This window comes from Camelus ferus, chromosome 21 (genome assembly GCF_009834535.1).
Source record: "Camelus ferus isolate YT-003-E chromosome 21, BCGSAC_Cfer_1.0, whole genome shotgun sequence".
In the NCBI taxonomy this organism is placed as follows: Eukaryota; Metazoa; Chordata; class Mammalia; order Artiodactyla; family Camelidae; genus Camelus; species Camelus ferus.
The window spans coordinates 13,751,399-13,772,851 of record NC_045716.1 but is presented as its reverse complement, the minus strand read 5'-3'; the positions used below and the strand labels follow the sequence as shown (position 1 = coordinate 13,772,851).

Here is a 21,453-nt window from a genome sequence, read left to right as displayed (position 1 = left end):
ACATGCTTCTTGTGATCAGAGATTTCTGAGGAGTGGGGAGGGCAGGGGTCCACTAGGAGTAAAAAGTGTAAGGTAGTTTGTTGCTGTTTTCTTTTTTTCCTTTTTTCTTTGCTGTATTTTTCTTTTTCCTTTAAAATAACTTAAGGCTTTAGAAAAGTTGGGAAATAGTACAAATAACTTTCTCCTGAACCTTTTGAGAATAAGTGGTTGACTTAATGGTCCATCCCTCCCAAATACTTCAGTGTGTAATTCCTACAAATAAGGACATTCTTCTACATGGCCACAATACAAACGTAAAACTCAAAATTCACAGTAATACATTGCTGCCAACTAGTCTGTAGACGCTTTTCAGGTTTTGCTAGTTGTCCCAAAAATGACCTCCATAGCAAAATAATTCAATCCAAGGTCATGCATTGTATTTAGTTGTTACGTGTCGTTAGCATTCTTTAGTCTAGAATAGTTCCCAAGTCTTTCCTTGATTTTCAACACCATGGCGCTTTGGAAGGATACAGTTTGGAATGTGTTTGGATTGGGGCTTATATGATAGTACCTCACGGTTAGATTCAGGTTATGCGTCTGTGGCAGAAACACCACAGAAGTGATGTTGTGTTCTTATTTTATCTTTTTGGGAAGTGTACGATTTTGATTTATCCCCAGTCAGTGATACTAGCTTTTATCACTCGATTAAGGTGATGTTTACCAAGCCTCTTTACTGCAGAGTTCTACTTCTTCCCTTTGTAATTAATACATATTTTGTGGAGGAAACTAAATTTTTGTCATCAAATTTTCACTTTGTTGTTTCTTGACTGCATTTGTTATTACTATAATGGTTTCCAAATGTTGATTTTCTTGGTATTCTACTGTAGGGAAAAACTTTTTCTTCTCCCTGTTTGTTTATTTGTATCAGCATGGACTCATGAATTCCTATGAGTAATGGTTATAATTCATTAATTATTTTTATTTATTTTATCCAAATTGTCCAAAAGTTAGTGGGAGATCCTTCAAGCTGTCTTCTGTTTCTTTTTCACATATTTCCATAATTTTTAAAAGCACTTCCATTAGTAATTTCTTCACCAAAATCATAAAAGACAGGAAATTTTAAAAAACATATAAAGTCTCAGCAAAGAAACAGAAAGCCTCATTAAAGAAATAGAAAATATAAATAACTAAATGGGAGTTTTAGAATTGAAAACTATAGTCACTGAAATAAAAAACTCTTTGGGTAGGCTCACCTACATAGCAGAATGGATGGGACAGAGTAATCTGGAAGATAGAACAGTAGAAATTACCCAGTCTGAACAAGAGGGAGAAATAGAATAAATAAATGAACAGAGCCTCAGGTACTTATAAGACTATGACTGGGAAAAAAAAAAAAAAAAAGACTACAACAAGAAAAGGAGGAGGAAAGGGGAAAGAGGGCAGGGCTGAGAAATACTCGAAGAAGTGATGGCTGAAAACTTGCCAAACTTGGCAGAAGACATAAACCTACAGATTCGAGAAGCTGAGCAAATCCCAAACAAGGTAACTTGAAGAAATCTATAAGGCACATCATAATAAAACTTCTGTAAACTTAAAGACAAAAGAAAAATCTTGAGGGGGAAGGTAGAGCTCAAGTGGTAGAGCATGTGCTTAGCATGCACAAGGTCCTGGGTTCAGTTCCCCAGTACCTCCTCTAAAAATAAATAAGTAAGCCTAATTACCTCCCCCTGCCAATAAAAAAATAAAAGATATTTTTTAAAAAAGAAAAATCTTGAAAATAGAGAAAGAGAAAATTGTACCATACCTATGAAGAAAAATAATTCCAGTGGTAGTGGATCTCTCATCAGAAACCATGGAGACCAGGAAGCAGTGGCATAATATTTTTCAAGAATAGAAAGAGCTCAAAATCCCAAATTCTGTATCCAGGAAAAATATCCTTCAGGAATGAAGGAGAAGTCAAGACATTCTGAAGTGGAGGAAAACAAAGAAAATTTGTTTCCAGCAGCCCTACCCTAAAAGAATGGCTTAAAAAAAATGAAATACTTAGTTTTAAATCTAGCAGAACATGTTCAGAACTTGTATGCTGAAAACTACAAAATACTGATGGCAGAAATCAAGGAAGATACAGGGAAATGGAGAGTTATACAGTGTTCATGGATTAGAAGACTCAACGTAGGAAAAGGTAAATTCTTCCCCAATTGATATATGGATTTAATGCAATTTCTGTCAGAATCCCCACAAGGTTTTTAATAGATAAGATTATTCTAAAATTAATATATGAGAATATAAAAGAATTAGAATAGCTAACAAAATTTTGAAAAAGAAAGAGTAGGAGATCAGACTTATTATATAGCTGCAGGAATCAATCCTCAAGGTATTAGTGGGGAGACTGACACATTGATCAGTGGAACAGGATAGAAAATCCAGAAATAGACCCATACAAGTACAGCCAACAGATTTGTGACTAAGGTACAAAAGCAATTCAGCGAAGGAAGGATAGTCTTTTTGACAAATGATTTAAAAAAAGAAAAAAGAACCTTTAACCTAAACCTCACAGTAGAATAAAAACAGAAGAAAATCTTCAGGACAAAGGGCTTGGTGAACAGTTCTTAATCGTGATGCCAAAAGCACAGTCCATAAAGGAAAAAAAAACTGAGAAACTTTATCAAAATCAGAAAGTTTTGCTGTGTGCAGAACTGCGTTAAAAGGTTGAAAAGTCAAGCTTCACAGTAGGAAAAAATATTTGCAAAGCACGTATCTGATAAAGGATATCGCCTACAATGTGTAAAGAGCTCTCCAAACTGAACCCTACGGAAACCAATCCGTTAGAAAATGGAGATTTTGAGATTTTTAGAAAAATCCAAAAGAAGGAAAGAGACGTATCATTGATGAAGATATGTGAATGGTAACTAAGCATATAAAAAGATGGTCCATAAGCCATTGAGGAAATGCAGATTAAGACCACCATATCACTACATACCTATTAAAACAGCTAAAATTAAGTTAGGACAGTACCACATGCTGGTGTAGTTTTAGAGAAACTGGATTTCTCATAGATTGTAAAAATGTCAAGTGGTACAGCCATTCTGGAAAATATTTAGAATTTTCTTTAAAATTAAATATACACTTACCAAACAACCAAGCAGTCTGTCTTCTGTGCATTTATCCCAGGGAAATGAAAATGTATGTCCACAAAAAAAAAATGTACATTGATGTGCTTTACATATGTATAGAGGAGAGTCCTTATCAGTTATGTCTTTTGTAAATACTTTCTCCCAGGATGGAGCTTGTGATCCTATGTACATCCCATGTATCAATTTTTTAGCGGCTGTATTTGTAATAACACCAAACTGGAAACAACCAAAAAGTCCCTTAATATTTTTATTGCAGTGGTGGTTTCATGAATCTATACATGTGACAGTAAAATAACATAGACCTGTATATACATCCTATACCAATTTCCTGGATATGATACAGCACTATTAGTTATATAAGATACAACCAATGGGGGAAGCTGGGTGAGGGGTACCTCACTACAAATTCCTATGAATTTCTAATTATTTCAGAATAGAAAGTTAAAACCGAAACAGAGAGATTATTATTGCTGTAGGATTTCAGAGAAACCAATAGTTACTTGACAACATGGGGAATGAAGGAAGATCTGAAGGTCATAACTTTTGAGTCTGCGTTTATAGGATAGATAGACATTTCATGAGCTGACATAGGAAGGGAATGGTATTTTAGACAGAAATTTAGAGTTAGTAAATATTTATGGAATGACTGCTACCATATAATTAATATTAAGAAATACTGATAACATCCGATTAGTCTGAAGAACATTTTAATTCGTTGAGGAGAGAGATGTGTCTTTAAATTTTGTAGCTCACGTAGAGCTTTGGAATACTTGTTATCTCTTGTATTTTCACACAAATTTATGAAATCTGGGAGTAAGAGAAATGAAAGAAGACACAAATTACCAATATCAGAAAGGAAGCAGAATAGTTCAAAGGATGGATGGGAATAATCAAAGCAGCATGTGGTTTTAAGTAAAACAAAGACTGTTATTTCATGGATTTAGGAAATGGAATCAGAGAAGAGGTCACATTCCAGTTATTAAAGTAGGAGAACTCTAATATTAGCCACGAATGTCAAAGACAAATTATAGGCCTGTGTTAAAGCCATGTTGTCACCTCTTTTTTTACTCCATGGAATTTTCACACTTCATAATTACGTATTTGGATGATTGCTTAGTATTTCTGCTTAGTATTGAATTGTAAGCATTCTGTGGCTCAGCATTGTAGCCCTAGTTTGTATCCTAGTGCCTGGTAGCACTTGGTAAATACTTGTCCAGTGTGTTAATACATGAAATAAATGACTTTGCAGAACTTTCTAAATTAGAACAAAGAAAAGACAGTTACAGAAGTAAAGAAACAAGATGATAAATAGACTAGACAGATACATTTAATATAATGGTTAAACTTTATTAGACCTATACAAGATTCAGGGTTCTACAGCTAAGCAATTCAGGACTGGATTTTGTAATGACATGTTTACTAAAGGATGCCGGAGTGTTACACTGAGCAGTAGATGGGCTATGTGCATGGCTGTAGGCTGTAAGATAGCTCAGGTTAAGGAAGAGACCAGAGTGTGAGCCACTTAATACAGCTACTTTCTAACGTGGTAGCTTTCTTAACAAACCAGCACTTAAATAACTGATCAGATTAACTGATACCCTGAGAATTCCTACTTGACACATTCTGTCTGATGACGCCCCTACAGCATGCGGAATGCTTACTCCGTAGTGTGTCTGTGCACGTCTGCTGCTGCTAGTGGAGTTGTATTGGTATCGAGAGTCATTTACCTGTTTGTGCTCTTAGGCTTTTTCATGCTGGTTATACTTCTTATTTTAATCACACAATTTAAATAATTGCTGTATAAGTCAAGGAAAAGAACAGGAAAAGGTGTTTCTGTGAAAACTAGAGTTGAATGAAAAGATTTGATAAAGGGTAATTACTAAAAAGTACTGCTGAATTAGATATGAATAATAGAGCTGTAAAATATTAGGGATAAATTCTAAGGAAAAAAAAAAAAAGGAAAGAAAGAAAAAGATTCCGCACTCAGATTGCTTCACACGTCTTTTAAAGCAGTTTTTCAATCCATGAGTCACAGTAGGCTGAAATCAATTTGTTTAAAAAGTGTTAGAACATATCAAGAGTGCATTACATCCAGGAAAAAGCATTGTTTCATGAAACTTTTCTTGAGTTTTTAATACTTATTTTATACACATGAACAGTATGAAATGTGAAAATGTGATAGACTTGAAAAACAAAACTAAAAAAATTGAAACTGGAAATATTAGAGTATTATTAAGGGTATGGTTTACCACAGAAAGGAGAGGAAACTCAAATTAGTTAATCCAAACTCAAAGCAAAGGCTTTATAGTCCAACATCAAGAGATTGGTGAATAAGTATATAATTTTGTGCTTTGCATTAAAATGAAATGTGTAAGGTGTATATACATGGTTTTATGACATTTATTTTAGGTTGACCTTTTTGATTGACCAGCCAACTACAGATCTCAGTGTTATGGGGTAAGAGTTTCAGCATATTTTATTTTCCTTATTTTCCTCTCATGCCTCCTTATTATATCCCGCCCCTGCCTTTACCCCTGCTTTCTCTGCCACTTAATAGCTATGCCACCTAAGAATCGTTCTCTAGGCATGGTTTGCTTTTTATGAAATAAGATTATCCTTCAGATCTCTTGTTATTTGGTGATGCTTAATAGCCAAATTAATAAAGTAAATTCTTTCTTGGTATTTGCCCATCTAAATTTTTAGTGAATAGTAGACATTCTTTCTTTCTTCCTTTTATTTTAAATCACTCTATTGCAACCTTAGAGAGCATCCTTTACATGTACAATGATATACTGTGTATATGAATAGTGGCAATGCTGATAATATCCATCACTTGGTTCTGGGTCTAAGAAATTTTCAAAATCTTGAATGTTCTTTTGTATTTGGCATTATTTCATAAATTTATATAGTAAATTATTTTAGACTCTCTGTGGTTGGTGTGTTTTTGGATGGGTTTTCTGTGAAATAGCAATTTACAACTCTTTTTTTTAAATTGAAGTATAGTCAATTTACAGTGTGTCAATTTCTGGTGTACAGCACAATACTTCAGTCATATAGAAACATACATATATTCATTTTCATATTCTTTTTCACCATAGGTTACTATAAGATGTTGAATATATTTCCCTGTGCTATACAGCATAAACTTGTTTATTTTATCTGTATTAATTAGTATCTGCAAATCTAGAACTCCCAGTTTATCCCTTCTTACCCCCTTCCCCCACTGGTAATGATAAATTTATTTTCTATGTCTGTGAATCTGTTTCTGTTTTGTAAATAAGTTCATTTTTTTAAAATTCCACATGTAAATGATATCATGTGGTATTTTTCTTTCTCTTTCTGGCTTACTTCACTTAGAATGATGATCTCCAGGTTCATTCAGGTTGCTGCAAATGGCATTGTTTTATTCTTTTTTATGGCAGAGTAGTATCCCATTGTATAAATATACCACAACTTCTTTATCCAGTCATCTGTCAGTGGACATTTAGGTTGTTTCCATGTTCTGGCTAATGTAAATAATGCTGCTATGAACATTGAGATGCATGTGTCTTTTTGAATTAAGATTCCCTCTGGATATATGCCCAGGAATGGGATTGCTGGATCATATGGTAGGTCTGTTTTTAGTTTTTTGAAGAATCTCCATACTGTTTTCCATAACGGCTTTACCAAACTACATTCCCACCAACAGTGTAGGAGGGTTTCTTGTTCTCCACACACTCTCCAGCATTTATAGTTTGTGAACTTTTGAATGATGGCCATTCTGACTGGTGTGAAGTGATACCTCATTGTAGTTTTGATTTGCATTTCTCTGATAATTAGCAATACTGAGCATTTTTTCATGTGCCTATTGGCCATTTGTATGTCTTCATTGGAGAATTGCTTGTTTAGGTCTTCTGCCCATATTTGGATTGGGTTGTTGGTTTTTTTCTTATTAAGTTGTATGAGCTGTTTATATATTCTGGAGATTAAGCCCTTGTTAGTCTCATCTTTTGCAAATATTTTCTACCATTCCGTAGGTTGTCTTTTTGTTTTGCTTATGGTTTCCTTTGCTGTGCAAAAGCTTATAAGTCTAATTAGGTCCCATTTGTTTATTTTTGCTTTTATTTCTATTGCTCGGGTAGATTGCCCTAGGAGAACATTGCTGAGATTTATGTCGGATAATATTTGCCTATATTTTCTTCTAAGAGATTTATAGTGTCTTATCTTATATTTAAGTCTTTAAGCTATTTTGAGTTTATTTTTGTGTATGGTGTGAGGGAGTATTCTTAACTTCATTGATTTACATGCAACTGTCCAGTTTTCCCAACACCATTTGTTGAAGAGACTGTCTTTATTCCATTGTATGTTCTTGCCTCCTTTGTCAAAGATTAATTGACCAAAAGTTTGTGGATTTATTTCTGGGCTCGTATATTCTGTTCCATTGATCCATATGTCTGTTTTTGTACTGATACCATGCTGTTTTGATTACTGTAGCTCTGTAGTATTGTCTGAAGCCTGGGAAGATTACAACTCTTGAGATACTAAGTATTTTTATTACTGAGCATTTGCTAAAACAGTGCCATTAAATGTTTTCTGGAAACAAGCTAGGAGGACACAAAAGAAGTGGTAGATTTTGAAAAGAGATGAAAAAAGGTAATTCGTGTGTGATTGAGATTTCCTAGGAGTGAAACTTGTGGAGCTATAAGGTGAAAAATCCCACCGTGAGACAGAAAGGAGGTGCCAAGGAATAATTGTTGAGTCATACATTTCCACCCAGTGGACCAGGTATTGAGTCCAGAATGTGTACAGATGGCTCTTGATATGGAATTTGATGATTTAGGCAGATGGAGTACTGGCCAACCTCAGTTCACTCACACACAAAAAGTGTGTTCTAAAACACTGGTTTATAATTCATTTGTTCTCAGTTGTGCTTCTAATAAGACCTAGACTAGCCCATAAGATCATGAGTGAAAAGTTATTCTAATACAGATAGTGTTTGTCATGAATTCTGGATCCTGAAAAAGCATTTCTTCTCTTCTTTTAGAGAAAAGACTCAGTTTCAGGCATAATTTTTAAATATATGAACTTTAACTTTGCCTTTTCATCTCCTTTTTATACTTCCATGTGTTACTATTTCCTATTCTGTTCCACTTTCAGTGAATCCTGGGCCCCCCATCCCTCTCCTCCCAATCCAGGTGACCTAAGCAGCATTTATAAGAGTATTTATTGGCCTCTTTTCCAACGGAAGCAGCCTTTACCTCACTAATCAACTCCTAAACTAGGTGTTAAAGGCAAGCAGCTGACTTGGGTTAATCCATGCTGAAATGTGAATGACTAACAATCCTACAAACCTCCAAGAAATGGTTTTCCTTTTTTTAAAAAGAACAGCTTTATTGTGGTATAATTTCTGTACAGTAAACTATACATTTTTCAGATGTACAATTTGATGAAGATGTTCCTTTTAACAGGAGTATTCTAGGTGAAGTTTTAACCTGGTATTTCAGACAGAGGACCAACTGAAGTGAACGTTTGAGACTTTGTGGGAAAAGCTGGCTGTCTGTCCCCCCACTTTCACATCTAACTGTGCCGCAGGTGAGGGACTGCAGGGCAGGAGTGGTGGCCATCCCTCCCCCGGTCCGTCTGTGGAAACCTGGAAAACCTTCTCGTATTTAAGCCTGCGCTCCAGAATGCACAAAGTCCCTAGCTCAAGAGTGGCAGAAAGGAAGTTTTCTTGCCCTTTCCCTGTGACAGAGTCTGCCGTGTGAGTGAAGTGAGGCTTCCTGTCACCCTGGATAGCTGCATCTCAGCACTGCCTCCTCCTTTTGCCCCTCTCCCACTTCCTGGATCGAAGACGGTGAGTTTTGTAGTAGAGAGGAAGGGGGTCCCGTTCTGGGTAGTAGCCTGTGTGAGTTGGTAAGCTGTCAGCCTGCAGTGCAGAGGCCCTGTGGGACCCCCTTGGCCTCAGAGGGAGGAGGATTATTACACTACCAAAGTCCTGCCCAACAAGATACCTTCCAGCAAACAGTCCTTAGCTGGCAGTGATTGTTTGGCTGTAGCTCCAAGTCATCCTTAGCTGATGTAGGAAAGACCAAATTGGCATAAGAAAGGTAGTTGAGAGGTGTTACAGCATACAGTACAAAAAGGTAGTTGGTGAGTTGCAGATTCTATGATAAATGCGGACAATACATGTAAAATTTTATGAAGGCTGAAGAAGGAAAGAAACATTTATTTATATCCACTATAGTCCAGTGACATTCATCATTATTTCTCATATTTTCCCACCAAACAGAAGTTGTATAGTCCAATATATTCCACCTTAAAAACTCACTTGAATTTTGCATTCTGTTCCATAATATATTCTTGATTGTTTTAATACAAAGTATTGTGAATTATTTTTGAATAAAATCGACTTTCTTGAAGGCTGTACCATGTTTATCTGAACTGTGTCTTGATGTCTTCCCTGGCGCAGCTGCCTCATGCTCCGGTCCAGGGTCTAGCCTGAGAAGCGTGAGCATATTTATCCTCACAGCAGCCTCCTGAAAAAGGCAGTAGCGTTTTATAGATGAGAAAAGGAAGATTCAAATAAGAACTTAAAGTCTTATAGGTGCTAAATGGCAGTGTTGAATTTCTCCCCCAAGCTCTCTCCTCATGAATTTGAGGTTCTGTAAAACACAGAAATACTAGCAACATAAATAGAGTGCTGATCTAAAAGTTACGAAGGGGTTTTGGTTCTGTTCCTAGCTAAGTTACTGACTTGCAAGGAAATCTTTTTGAAGGTCCCTTATAGAAATCTTGTCTTTCATTTCCTCATATGCATGTTAAATTTAATTTCATCCTTTATGTTGGGAAAAGGTACATACATATTTTTAAAAATCAGATACTTGGCATGCTTGAAGACTAGTTCTAAAATAAAAGCAGTTGTTAATGGGATAATACCCTCGAAAACTCTCCTCAAATCTAGTACGTACACACTTGACTTTTAAACACAAAAATTTTGCTAATTATTGGTTTCCTTACTACACTGAAAATAAGCTGTTTTAGTCTGCTGCTCTATTTAAGTACCCCATGCCTACCAGTTCCCTAAATGTCTAACTTGTCCATAAGTTTTAATAGTAGCCAAGACCTCAGATTTTAAATGCAAAATCTGGTTTTATATCCTGACTCCCAAATTGTTAGTGTGACATTGGATAAAGTCCTTTCACTCTCTGTGCCTCAGTTTCCTTCTTTTTAAAAAGGGGGTAATAATGCCTACTTCATGGGGTTTTTATAAATCTTCTCCTGAACTATCTATGATGATTACATTGGAATGCTGTCGTAAGGTAATGCCTAAAAAAATTTGCGTTGATGTTTAACCTTGCAAATTCATTTTAAATAAAATAAATATATTCTTTGGAAGGATTCTAAATATGTAGATTTATATCCATTAAGTGAAGGTTACTTGAAAGTGCTAAGTAATCTCACAATTTACATAACCCATTTTTTGATGATTGATACTGTAAATAAACTGCCTTATACTTTAGCTTGATTTTGATGGAGGAAGGCTACTGTGTGACATGTGGCATTCAACTAATCTATTTTGTTAATTTGGTGGTATAAAAGGATTTGTAGATAATGAATTTTCATACTCTTGAAGATAATTTTATAGATCCTACACTGCTTCCGGATTTATACTGTTGCCTTATTTTAAAGTAGGACTTTCCCCTGACAGTGTATGTTAATATTTGGAAAATTCCCTATCAGTAGACTTGCACCATCTTGACAGCTCTGTGTTCTGCTTCTGCCTTGCTAATTGTTTCCTTGGGATTATTTGGATTGTGTAGAAAGCTTTTTGCAAATCCTCTTATTACTGAAGTCATTGTTGCCAGCAGGAATAAGATTAAAGGTGCTTAAGTCTGTAGAGTTGTTTCTAATTTGTACGTGTCATTTCAGTGGCATTGTAACAGAACTCTGTCTCCTGTCCCTCCCTTTTCCCCCGGTACTATCTCAAGTTAGGTCCAAGAAGCCAGGCCATTGGAAGAAGTCTCATTTTATCCTACTAATTATTATGCTGGCACTCAGGAGATAATTTTTCCCTTCATGCACTGCCAATTAATATGCAAATAGGCTGATAAATATTTATGCAATGATTTAAATTATGCAGGGAGTGCTTTCAGTGTATTCTGTAAATGAATTGTTCGTGGACTTCAAAGTGCTGGCTGCTGTGCTAACGAGGAGAGATTTGCATAAGGCCCTAATCACGCGCATACTGATTAAGCTTCATTATGGAAACTGCCAGCTGCAATCTTTGTTTCTATTTTATTACAAAAAGGGGAACTTTTCATGCTTCAGTTGCCTTGACAATGTCAGTCCTAGCTGGTAGGAGAGACTAAAACTCCTCTGAGCAACTGAAGTTTCCTTATTCAGTTGAAGATTGCTATGGTGTAACTGAAGTTGTATTTTGCTTCTCCCGCTAATCCACTTTCCACCTCCCACCCTTGTTCTCTTAAGATTATAGTGTAGATTTGTTAGAAATAGTAGTACCTTCTTTCCCCCACCCCAAACGCTACCTGTTTCTTCCTTGCTTTGGACTGTCTGAACCTGTAGAAGATTTCACAGCAATGCTGGACTGCAGTGACTATGTTCTAGGTGGGTACCAGCACAGTTCTTTCTTAGAAGCTTTAATATGGAAATAGCATGTGTGGGGTTGACTATGCATAAATGCTTAATCGCATATGCAACCAACTCGGGGGAGGGGGGAGAAGTGGATTGAGCCGGGAAGGAGGAAAGCATTTGCAAAGCACAAGCAAGACTGAATTTGCAGTAGGTCCCTCCCTACCACTAGCTCTTCTGGTTCAGAGGATATTTTCAGTAAATAGTGTGGATTTAGAGTTCATCTTGAATGGAGGACATTTTTGCTTTTTGGAAATTTCTGTTGGGTGCATTTCATGTAGTTCTAAAAACAGTCTAGATCAGAAACAAGGTATAAAATATACCTAAGTAATATGTACATATTGATAAAAAATGTTTTGCATACTGAATGTGAATGTCTTATATAAAAACCAAGAGTGCCTAGTGAAAAATAAGATGGAGCTGTAGTGCAGAATTATTCCCATAAATACTAATGCGGAGGGCAGTTGGTTACTGCAATAGGACTGTTGATCAATTTTCAGATTTCAGAAACTATTAACTGTTTCTAAATTGGGGCTAACACTAGCCTTTTTTATTTTTAAAAAACAACTTCTGTTCTTCAGGAAACAATTTTTAATGCTAGAAAGCCTGTTTTTGGAGTTTTTCATATAGAATAAGATTTTGGGGAGGGGGTGTGTGTGTGACTTGAGTGCATAAACTGTCTTTGGTGACTAAGATTTAAAATAGATTGAAGCACTTTGGTTTTTAAACATACGTGACTCAGGGTGGCCATATTCTGTGTTGAATTTTGTCTGTTTATATGCAAAATTGTTGAAACCTCTTTACTCTGGTCACCTCTCCAGGTGGTGATATGAACTCCAGGACTTTGATATCTTAGTTTTTTAAAATCTTTGCAAATGATTTTTTTTCCTGTATGTCATTTTTTTCCACTTGAAAAATCGAGGCTGCCCCCATCACCATCACAGTTACTCAGGATAAAATACAATGATGTTTCTGAAAATGTTTGAATTTTAGGCAGAAGACATGGCCTAAACCCAAGGTAGTAGTGATTTTTGTACAGTATGATAAAAACCACTATTAAAGGGGTGAATGACTACAATAACAAACTGATGTCAAGAATTCAATCCAAGAGTAACTTGTAGACTGTGTACTAGACTCATGCAGTCAGTTCAGTGTGCCCAGAGAGAAAAAAAAAAAAAACCTTCAAATATCAAAAAAGAGTTTACTGTACTTACTCTTTTACATCTACTAAGTTGGGAACTCAAGAAAGGAGAGGAAAGTACCTTTTTGAAATATTTTTAGCATTATATTTTAAAATTAGAAATTTTATCTGTTCTTTTAACAGTAAATATCATTTAAACACTCTTTAAATGTACAGTTGTACATTTAATCAGAATTTGGTTTTATTTATTTATCTTTGTGTATGTGAAGCAATTTTGTTAAATGTCTTTGAAGTTCTTGACAATTTAGTAGAAACTGCTTAGAAAATTCACATAGAATACCTGTGACGTACATAATCTTTAATTTACAGATGTGGAAATCAGAATATGACTTGTACCAAGGTCAGGCTTACGATTGTTAAGAGTTATGCCTGCTGCTTTGTTTTTATGATATGTGGAAAAAATAGTTACCCTTTTTATGACTGTTAACTGGTTCATCATTTTTCCCACTTTCTTTTATAATACATTCTAAAGGAGGCATTGAGAAGCCTTCATGTTTAATGGTATATTCTATTACATTTGTTGTGATTTTTGTTAACTTTCGTAAGTTGTTGGCCAAGTCATTCAGAAAGCTGATTTTCACTAAGTTGTACACCTGTTCCTTTCAAACCTTAGTATGCTTTCAGATGATATTTAAAGTCTTCTGGATAGCTAGGGGAAAGAAGTTTTAGAACTACCCTCATTTATGACCACAGACATACAGATCTGAACCCTTTCAACATCTGAAGAACAAACCAGAGATATAATAGAATTGCCTACTTGTTTCAAAAAGTATATTAGAAAAGCTATTACACAACTTCCAGGTTGGAAATGAAACTTACGGGAGGACTCTTGATTCTTCCTCATCACTTATGCATGTGGATAAAGCAGCTATGGACAACATGGTTCAGACTTCTAGTAATTGTTTTGATTTTCTAGTTAAACATTTAAGCAGATGATAAAATGTGCTCTTCAGTCAGAAAATCATATACATAATCTAGTTTAAATATTTTTCTCTACTAATAATTATAGTTAAATGGTTCTTAACCTGGCGGGGGGAAGGTAGAACTTGCTTGATAGTTAACTTCTTTGATTATATATATTGCTAAGTCTGAGTTCACAGTAGTAGAATAAGATAAATATTAAATGTGTATTTAGTTTTTACTAAGTTTTTAAAAAGTTTTACTTTTGAAGAGGTAGAAGGAAAACAGATTATTCTTGTCTTTTTTCTTATATCTTCCAGGATACTTAATATTGATGAAAACATATTATTATGAAAACCTTCATTAAACATAACCCTGGAAAACATAAACTCACATCAGCAGGCTCACTTAGACTGTCAAGGCAGCATAATTTTTAAGTGGGTGTGGTTGTGATTCAGTTTTGAAATTATTAGATGTATCTATTATACCTTGTAGTACACTTCTTGTAATGGTTTATGATTGAGATACAAATTTGATACAGTCTCATTTTGACACATGTCTAGTTTGTTTTGCGGGGTGGGGAGTAAGTATGGAGATATTTTTCTTAGACTTTTTTTTTATTCTGTTAGATTGGGTTACTGTGCAGTCTGCTATCAACATTACCAGGGGCTTGTTTAGGTTATAATTAATGAAAATCATTACTTACAGAAAAAGAAACTTATTAGGGGGGTAACATTTTACTTTGTGAGATGCTTCCTCCTTTCCCCCCACTCCAGCTTTGTCTTTAATATACTTTATGCTTCATATTATGAAGCATTTTTATTCTTTTTTGTGTTATACTCTATTATCATTTTTTTTCAGATTAGATTTCCGTTATCTTTCTTGGACAAATCTTCAAAGTCTTCAGGAAGACAGTTTATTTGTGGATCACTTCAGGATTAAGGGAATCCTGAATTTCTTTCAGATGAGCTTTTATTACAAACTTGCAGTGCTTTAGTGCTGACACCGTCTTTTCCTTGAACTATAAGACTAGTGTTAGTCAATATTCTTAACCCTTTCCTTTGCCACAATTTTGCCTCCCTAACCACATCCCCAATTTTTAAAAAACCTTAATCGCCTCTGATTTATTGCAGACTCAAGAATGAACAATCCGTCAGAACCCAGTAAACCATCTATGGAGAGTGGAGATGGCAACACAGGTAAGAGATCGTTCTCAGATCCAGCTTTTTAATGAGGTGCAATAGAATTAAAAGAAGAAACTTCCCATTTAACTATGACTCACACTTGGTGAATAAAACTTTTGAGTTTTGAGTTGTCAAATATAACTTAGTATTCGCAGGAACTGGGATTGGATTTATTTAAGATTATCTAACTTCTTCTGCAGATTACTTCATCTTTTTGCCGCCATGTATCAGAGAAACCACAGAGAAGTTGAGAGAACAGTCCTTTGGGTCAGTTAGTTCTGGGTATGAATTATGGATTTGCCTCTTAGTAGCTATGTGACTTTAGGCAATTTCCCCAATCTTTTTGAGACTTAACTTGTTCACCTATAAAATGGGGATAATAAATTTCTTCGGTCATTGTGAATATTAAAGGAAATGTGTTGAGCATGGTGCCAACTACACAGTAGCCATTTGGTAAAAACTTGTTACAGGTGTTAGTCAAAATAGGAAATCTTATCCACGTTCAATATAAATTGTATTGAAGTTATCATATTGTAAGTAGGTAAAAACACACACCTGTTTCTAATACATCCTTTAATTTGGTAATTTTTTTAAAAATTTACATTTGATTAAACTCTGTATCAGGAGAAAATTAATATCATAAAAATGAGGAAACTGAGGCTCCATGGGGGAAGGTGAGTCTGTGAAGGATAGATTGTCTTCACAGCCCGTGCTCTTGACATTTGACTGTGTGTCTTCATCATCTGCCAGAGATGGTACAGGGACTTCCCCAGTTTCTGGTAAAGTTGTAAATTAAAATACTCAACCACTGAAGAAGGGAATTATGGGCAGGGGTACCCAGAAGATAATAGTTTGGCTAGGTTTTTCATTAGCAAAGAAGGTCGCCTTTTTGACTTGCCATTTTTAAAATGCCTGACTATGGGAGATAGTAAGAATGAAAGTTGCTCTTGGAAACTGTCTTTGTTTTCCACCCCTACTGGCCACAATACCTTTTCATTTGAAGTAAATGAGTTGAACTAGTACAGCATCTTCCTGCCTACGTATCTTTCGTTCTAAATTGTTCTATACCTGAAGATACTTGTTGATCTTTTAATGTCTAAAGCATACCTGCCTCTTTATGTGAAACTGAGCTGTGAGGCTTCATGTTGTATTTAACATGTCTCTCAAGTTACTGTAACTGAGGGTAGCCAAGTAGACTGCTCTTGGACCTCCTGCGTAGGGGAAGGGCAGCATTCTGTTCTGTGTGAAGTGTCAGCCAGTCTCCTTTCTGTCCCATGTTTGGGCTCCATCTTGCATTCCTTTGTAGCACCAGTCCCTTTGTAGTCCTTTGGCCGCCTAGCTTAGGTGTGAGGCTTGTTTGCAGAGAAATAGGGCAGTTGATCCCATTAAGACACTAGAGGAGTGAGCAGGACACTGTGCCTAAAGAACAGATTCAAAGAAGAGGCATGTTATTTCCAAGGGAAGAGAAACACAGTCAGAATGGTTGGAGAACACTGAAAATGTCCACTACATTGGACTCCTTGGGGATTCATCACTGAAGTTTCAGTAGCTACCATTTATGGAACACCTACATTTAATAAAAGCCTGATGATGTGTTTTTTAAAATCTTAAGCACTGTATGCATTACCTGATTTCAATTTGAGTTCTTATGACAGTTAGGTATTATTTTAAGGAATAAGAAATTGAGGCACAAAACTAGCCAGGAAATAAAGGCAAGATCAGGATTTACACCCAGTATATGGGTTTACATCCTGCATATGGTTTTCCCCATGAACTGTAATTAAAATAAAACTGAAAATTTAAGCAATGCTTTGTATATGTTCAGTTCTAAAACCATTTAGAGAGCTACATAAGATAAATTCTAGCTGGAACATTTGCTGAAACAGTCTCATAAATTTCTTGCCCTGTTTTGATGTGGAGTGCTTGGCAGACTCATTCCCCCTATAGAGCTGAGCAGTGTGAATTGAGATATTTTACATTTTAGTGTCTCTAGAAACTCTAATTTTGTGGCTAAGAACTAGTGCTTTCTTAGACTTCTTTATGTCACCAGCAGTAGTGGTTGATTTTTCTGTTTTCCCTGCAAACAGGGAAAATTTTTATTCTGTATTTCCGTAATGCAATAATACATAGAAGCTGGATCGAGCGTGGGATGATCGGCCATCCTAACTCTGGAGCATGGTGACTCACCTTCTGTTGTTGACTGAAACATTTGTTGCCTTTGTAAAATTACAAATTATTCCATGTTGTGGACCTTTACATTCACTTGAGGATAACTGAAACCTTGCATGTCAGTTTCTCAAATGTCAAAGATCTGTCACTATTCTTAGTGACTCCCACTGATGTCAGTTTGTTAGCTTAGGAGTATAAAAATATATTTGAGTCCCAGTTTGCATACTAAATTACCATGTTTGATACATTAGATGTAAAATTACAGTTTATTCAAAGAATTATATACTTACTGATTTTTATTTAAAAATATAATAAACAAACCTGCACATTGTTTAATTGTAAAGAACTAACAACATTGTAAATCAACTATACTTCATTTAAAAAAAAAGAATAGACAGGTTCTTAGTTTTTGTTGGTTTATGAATAACAAGTAAAATTTTCAGTGGGAAGGACCCTTAGAATCAGATTTATAATAAACCTGAAGTTTCACATTTTCTGGATTTGGAATACTGTTATGTAGATTACAACAATTTTCAACATTTCAGGAAAAAATAATTTTTGATTTGTCACATTTTAAGGGAATGGTGTTACAAAATTATTTAAGATTGTGTTGATATGTTACTTCTTTGCTTTTCTCTGGCCAGAGTAAGCAGCAAAATCTGATGGTGCACTTTTGTCAAATAGTCCTTACATGGTCACAGAAAATCTGTTGTTTAGGTTTATTAATTTATTTATTCAGTCTATGCCTGTCCTATATGTAAAATATCACACTTGGTGTTATTAAAAGATGTTAGTACAAATAAATGAGATATCCTCAGTCTTGGAGGAGTTAGCAGTCTGCTAAGAGATGAGACAGATACACAGGTGACAGATTCAGGATAGATTATGGTAATTCAAGGGGAGATACAAAAGTGCCGTAGTGGTATTTTTTGAGGAAATTTGAGTATGTTCATAGGCCAGATGGAAGGAACGACCAGAGAGAAAGAAATTAAAGCAAAACAACGGATGGGACTTAGGTTAGGGAAGGAGTTAGGATCAAAAGTATAGAATGGAGGACTAACTCTGAAAATGGAGGAGATACACTCTTTTTTTATATTAGGGAGAAGAAGGTAAGATTAAACAATGACAGAAAATTGAGGTGGAAGGGAGAAGGAAAATGAGGAATAATTCACATCTAGTTCCATTTTTCTTATTTCTCATTAAAGTAGTTGAGGTGGTCATCTGAGAGGAAGGCGGGGGTAACAGTAGTAATAATGGCAACGGTTCTCATCTGTTGAATTCTTACTACATGGTGTGTGGCTAGCCGCTTCATTATGTGTACTTTATATCATAATTGTTAAAATACTCTCATAAGGTAAGTTGTGTTATGCTTATCTTAAAGATAAGGGAAATAAATTCAGAACTGTTCAGTAATTTGTGACTGCAAAGACCGTGAGCCTTTCATTATCTCACACTGCCTCAAAGATTTCAATGAAATGGATTTGGGGGCTTGAATAGAGTGGATGAATTTTAACGTAGTTACCTTTAAGGAATTGACTAAAATAAGTAAATAAAAAGAATTAATAAGCTTCTTGAGGGGTGGGCACAAATGAAAGAAAACAGATGTGTAATTTGTCTAGCCAACAAGGTTATATGACCTTCCCATAGCCTCGCTCAGGAAGTCCGAGATCAGAAATGAAGAAAATGGGAGATTCAATTATTTTGCCAAAGTAATATCCTCTCAACAAAATGCCCATCTGGATAAGAGGGAGTAGTAATGATATTTCTTATAACATAGCTTTTTGTACAAAGATGCTGGCAAGGATGCTTCCTCTTGGGGAAACAGTAACTCTCTATTTCTTCTTCCTCCTAGCCCTCTGAATTTGCCTATTCTAGATATTTTATATTAAAGTAGAATCATATAATATTTGTCCTTTTTGTGTCTGACTTATTTCACTTAGCATGTTTTCAAGTTCATCAGTGTTGTACAATGTATAGCTGAATAATATTCCATTGTATGTTTGTACTACATTTTGTTTATCCATTCATCTGTTGATGGACACTTGAGTTATGTCTACCTTTCAGCCATTGTGAATTAATGCTGCAGTGAACATTGGTCCCCAGTTCTTTGGCTTATATCCAACTAGTAGTGAAATTGCTGGGTAAAACAACAGTAATTATCTTACAGCTCTGGAAGTCAGAGGTCCTAAAGTTAGGGTTTGGAAGGGCTGTGTTCCTTCTGGGGGCTGTGGAGAATGCATTTTCTTTCCTTTCCTAGCTTCTTTAGGTCACTTACATTTCTTGGTTTATGGCCTCTTCCGCCATCTTCAAAGCCAGAAGTGTAGTGTCTTTTTAAATCTCTGTCTGTCTCTTTCTCTCTCTTTCTCTGACCCCTGCTTCTACCATCACATCTTCTCTGACTCTCCTGCCTCCCTGTTTCTCTTATAAAGACCACTGTGATCACACTGGGTCCATCCACCCAGATAATCGAGGATAATCCCTCCATCTCAAGAACTTTGACTTGATCCAATCTGCAAAATGTTTTTTACCATGTAAGGTAACTATTTACAGCTTCTGGGATTAAGATATGGACATCTTTGTGTGGCTGTTGTTCTCCCTACCACAGTACTTTATCCTAAATTAAATCTGATCAACTGTATTGTATATGACAATTGGAAAAGTAAAGAAGTTGTGTGAAGTTTTAGAAACATCAGTAGGAAAAACCAAAGTATTTTTAATGTAAAAAAACTGGACAAATTTTAAAGCCTTGCTCACTTTTTAATCAAAGGGCAGGCTTCTTTGATCAATGTTCTTGACAAGTGGTCATCTACCCTGTGCCTGGACTCATACGCTGAGAGGGAAGTTAGTTTTTGATACATTCTGTTCTCTTGCTGTGCAACCATTATCTATATCCTTTTGAATTCTGCCCTTAGGAGTAACACAGATTAAAATGATTTTCCTTATCTTTCAAACAACGAAAGCTCTTCTGGAAGTCATTGCCCTATTCTAAGTCTTCTTCATGTATTTGACATTTATTATAAAGTGATTTATTATGAAGTAATTTATTATAAAGTAGAATTTATTATAAAGTAATAATTTATACTGTAATATAGTGGCTGTCATTAAGTATTTACTAGATGTGTTAAGCACTTGTATAGCTTATCTCATTTAATCTTTATAAAGATTTATAACAACCATATGAGGCATGATTTTTCTCTTCTCATAGATCAAGGAATTGAGGCTTAGCTGTTCAGTCACTTGACGAATGTCACACGTATCTACAGACATATCTGCAAAAGTGAGCAGAGCCACCCTCTAATCCTCTGACCTGTGCGTTTCTTTGGTTTTGTCTCCAGTGTGCAAGATACTGTACTATACTCAGTAGGATCGCTAAAGTTGAATAAAATATTTATTTGTTCTCAAGAAACTTACAAAGAAAACATGTATAAAAATATAATAGAATTTTCATAAGAAGTATTACATGAGTCCATGAGAATTCAGTAGGGAAGAAATCATTTCTAGCTGGGAGGATCTGGGAAGGTTTTGAAGAACGTAGAACTTAAACTGGACCTTGAAGCTGGTTAGGATTTACATGTGATGGTAGCTGGCGGTATATGTCCAAGACTGAAGAAACAGTAAAAGCTTAAATGGGAGGAAGAAATCTGCACTAAAGTACTCTAATTCCTTCAGATTTTTTCCATCATCAAAAGATTTCTTGATCCTTTATCATTTAGCCATCCTCAGAATTAGACAGTATTACAGTTCTTCAGACTTGAGTGCAGCCACTGCCATTACTGTTGGTTATTATTATTTGAAAATTTACTTATTAGAATTATTTTTTAAAATTAATGAAGGTGAAAATGACATCAGATTAAATTTTTAAAATATAAAATTTTTTCCTATTAAATTTTTAAAATACAAAATGTTTTTTCTATTAAATTTTTAAAATATAAATTTTTTTCTAATAATATTTTACTGTTTTGAAATATTAAAACATTTGATTTTAAAGCAATTGACTAACCTTATAACCAATGAGGACTCAGTTTTAGGAGGACTCGATTTTAACCTGTTGATTCATTGAGTTTGTGGTCCATTAACTGAAAATCTTTTTTTACCTGAATGATCGTAGAGCAAAGGCTCCCTATCCTGTTCTTGTTCAATTGATTTTTCATTCAGATTATTATTTTTCCCAGGATAATATCAAATCTTTTTGGCAACTGTAAAGGCCAAAGAAATTTATTAATGTAACCTAGTATTCTTTTATGAAATGGCATTCCAA

General features: G+C 35.2%; 1 protein-coding gene across 5 annotated transcripts in view; it reads left to right on the top strand.

The window, feature by feature from the left end:
- The window catches only part of POU2F1 (POU class 2 homeobox 1), a 147,741-nt gene that overhangs the window by 55,536 nt on the left and 70,752 nt on the right, over positions 1–21,453 (top strand). For 4 of the 5 annotated variants that reach the window (XM_032463811.1, XM_014567058.2, XM_032463813.1 and 1 more), the window contains one exon: positions 14,976–15,041. In XM_032463811.1, the coding sequence (XP_032319702.1) occupies positions 14,976–15,041 (66 nt within the window). Of the gene's footprint in view, positions 1–11,418; positions 11,718–14,975; positions 15,042–21,453 lie in introns of those variants that run through there. The other variant, XM_006193968.2, reaches the window with a different exon arrangement.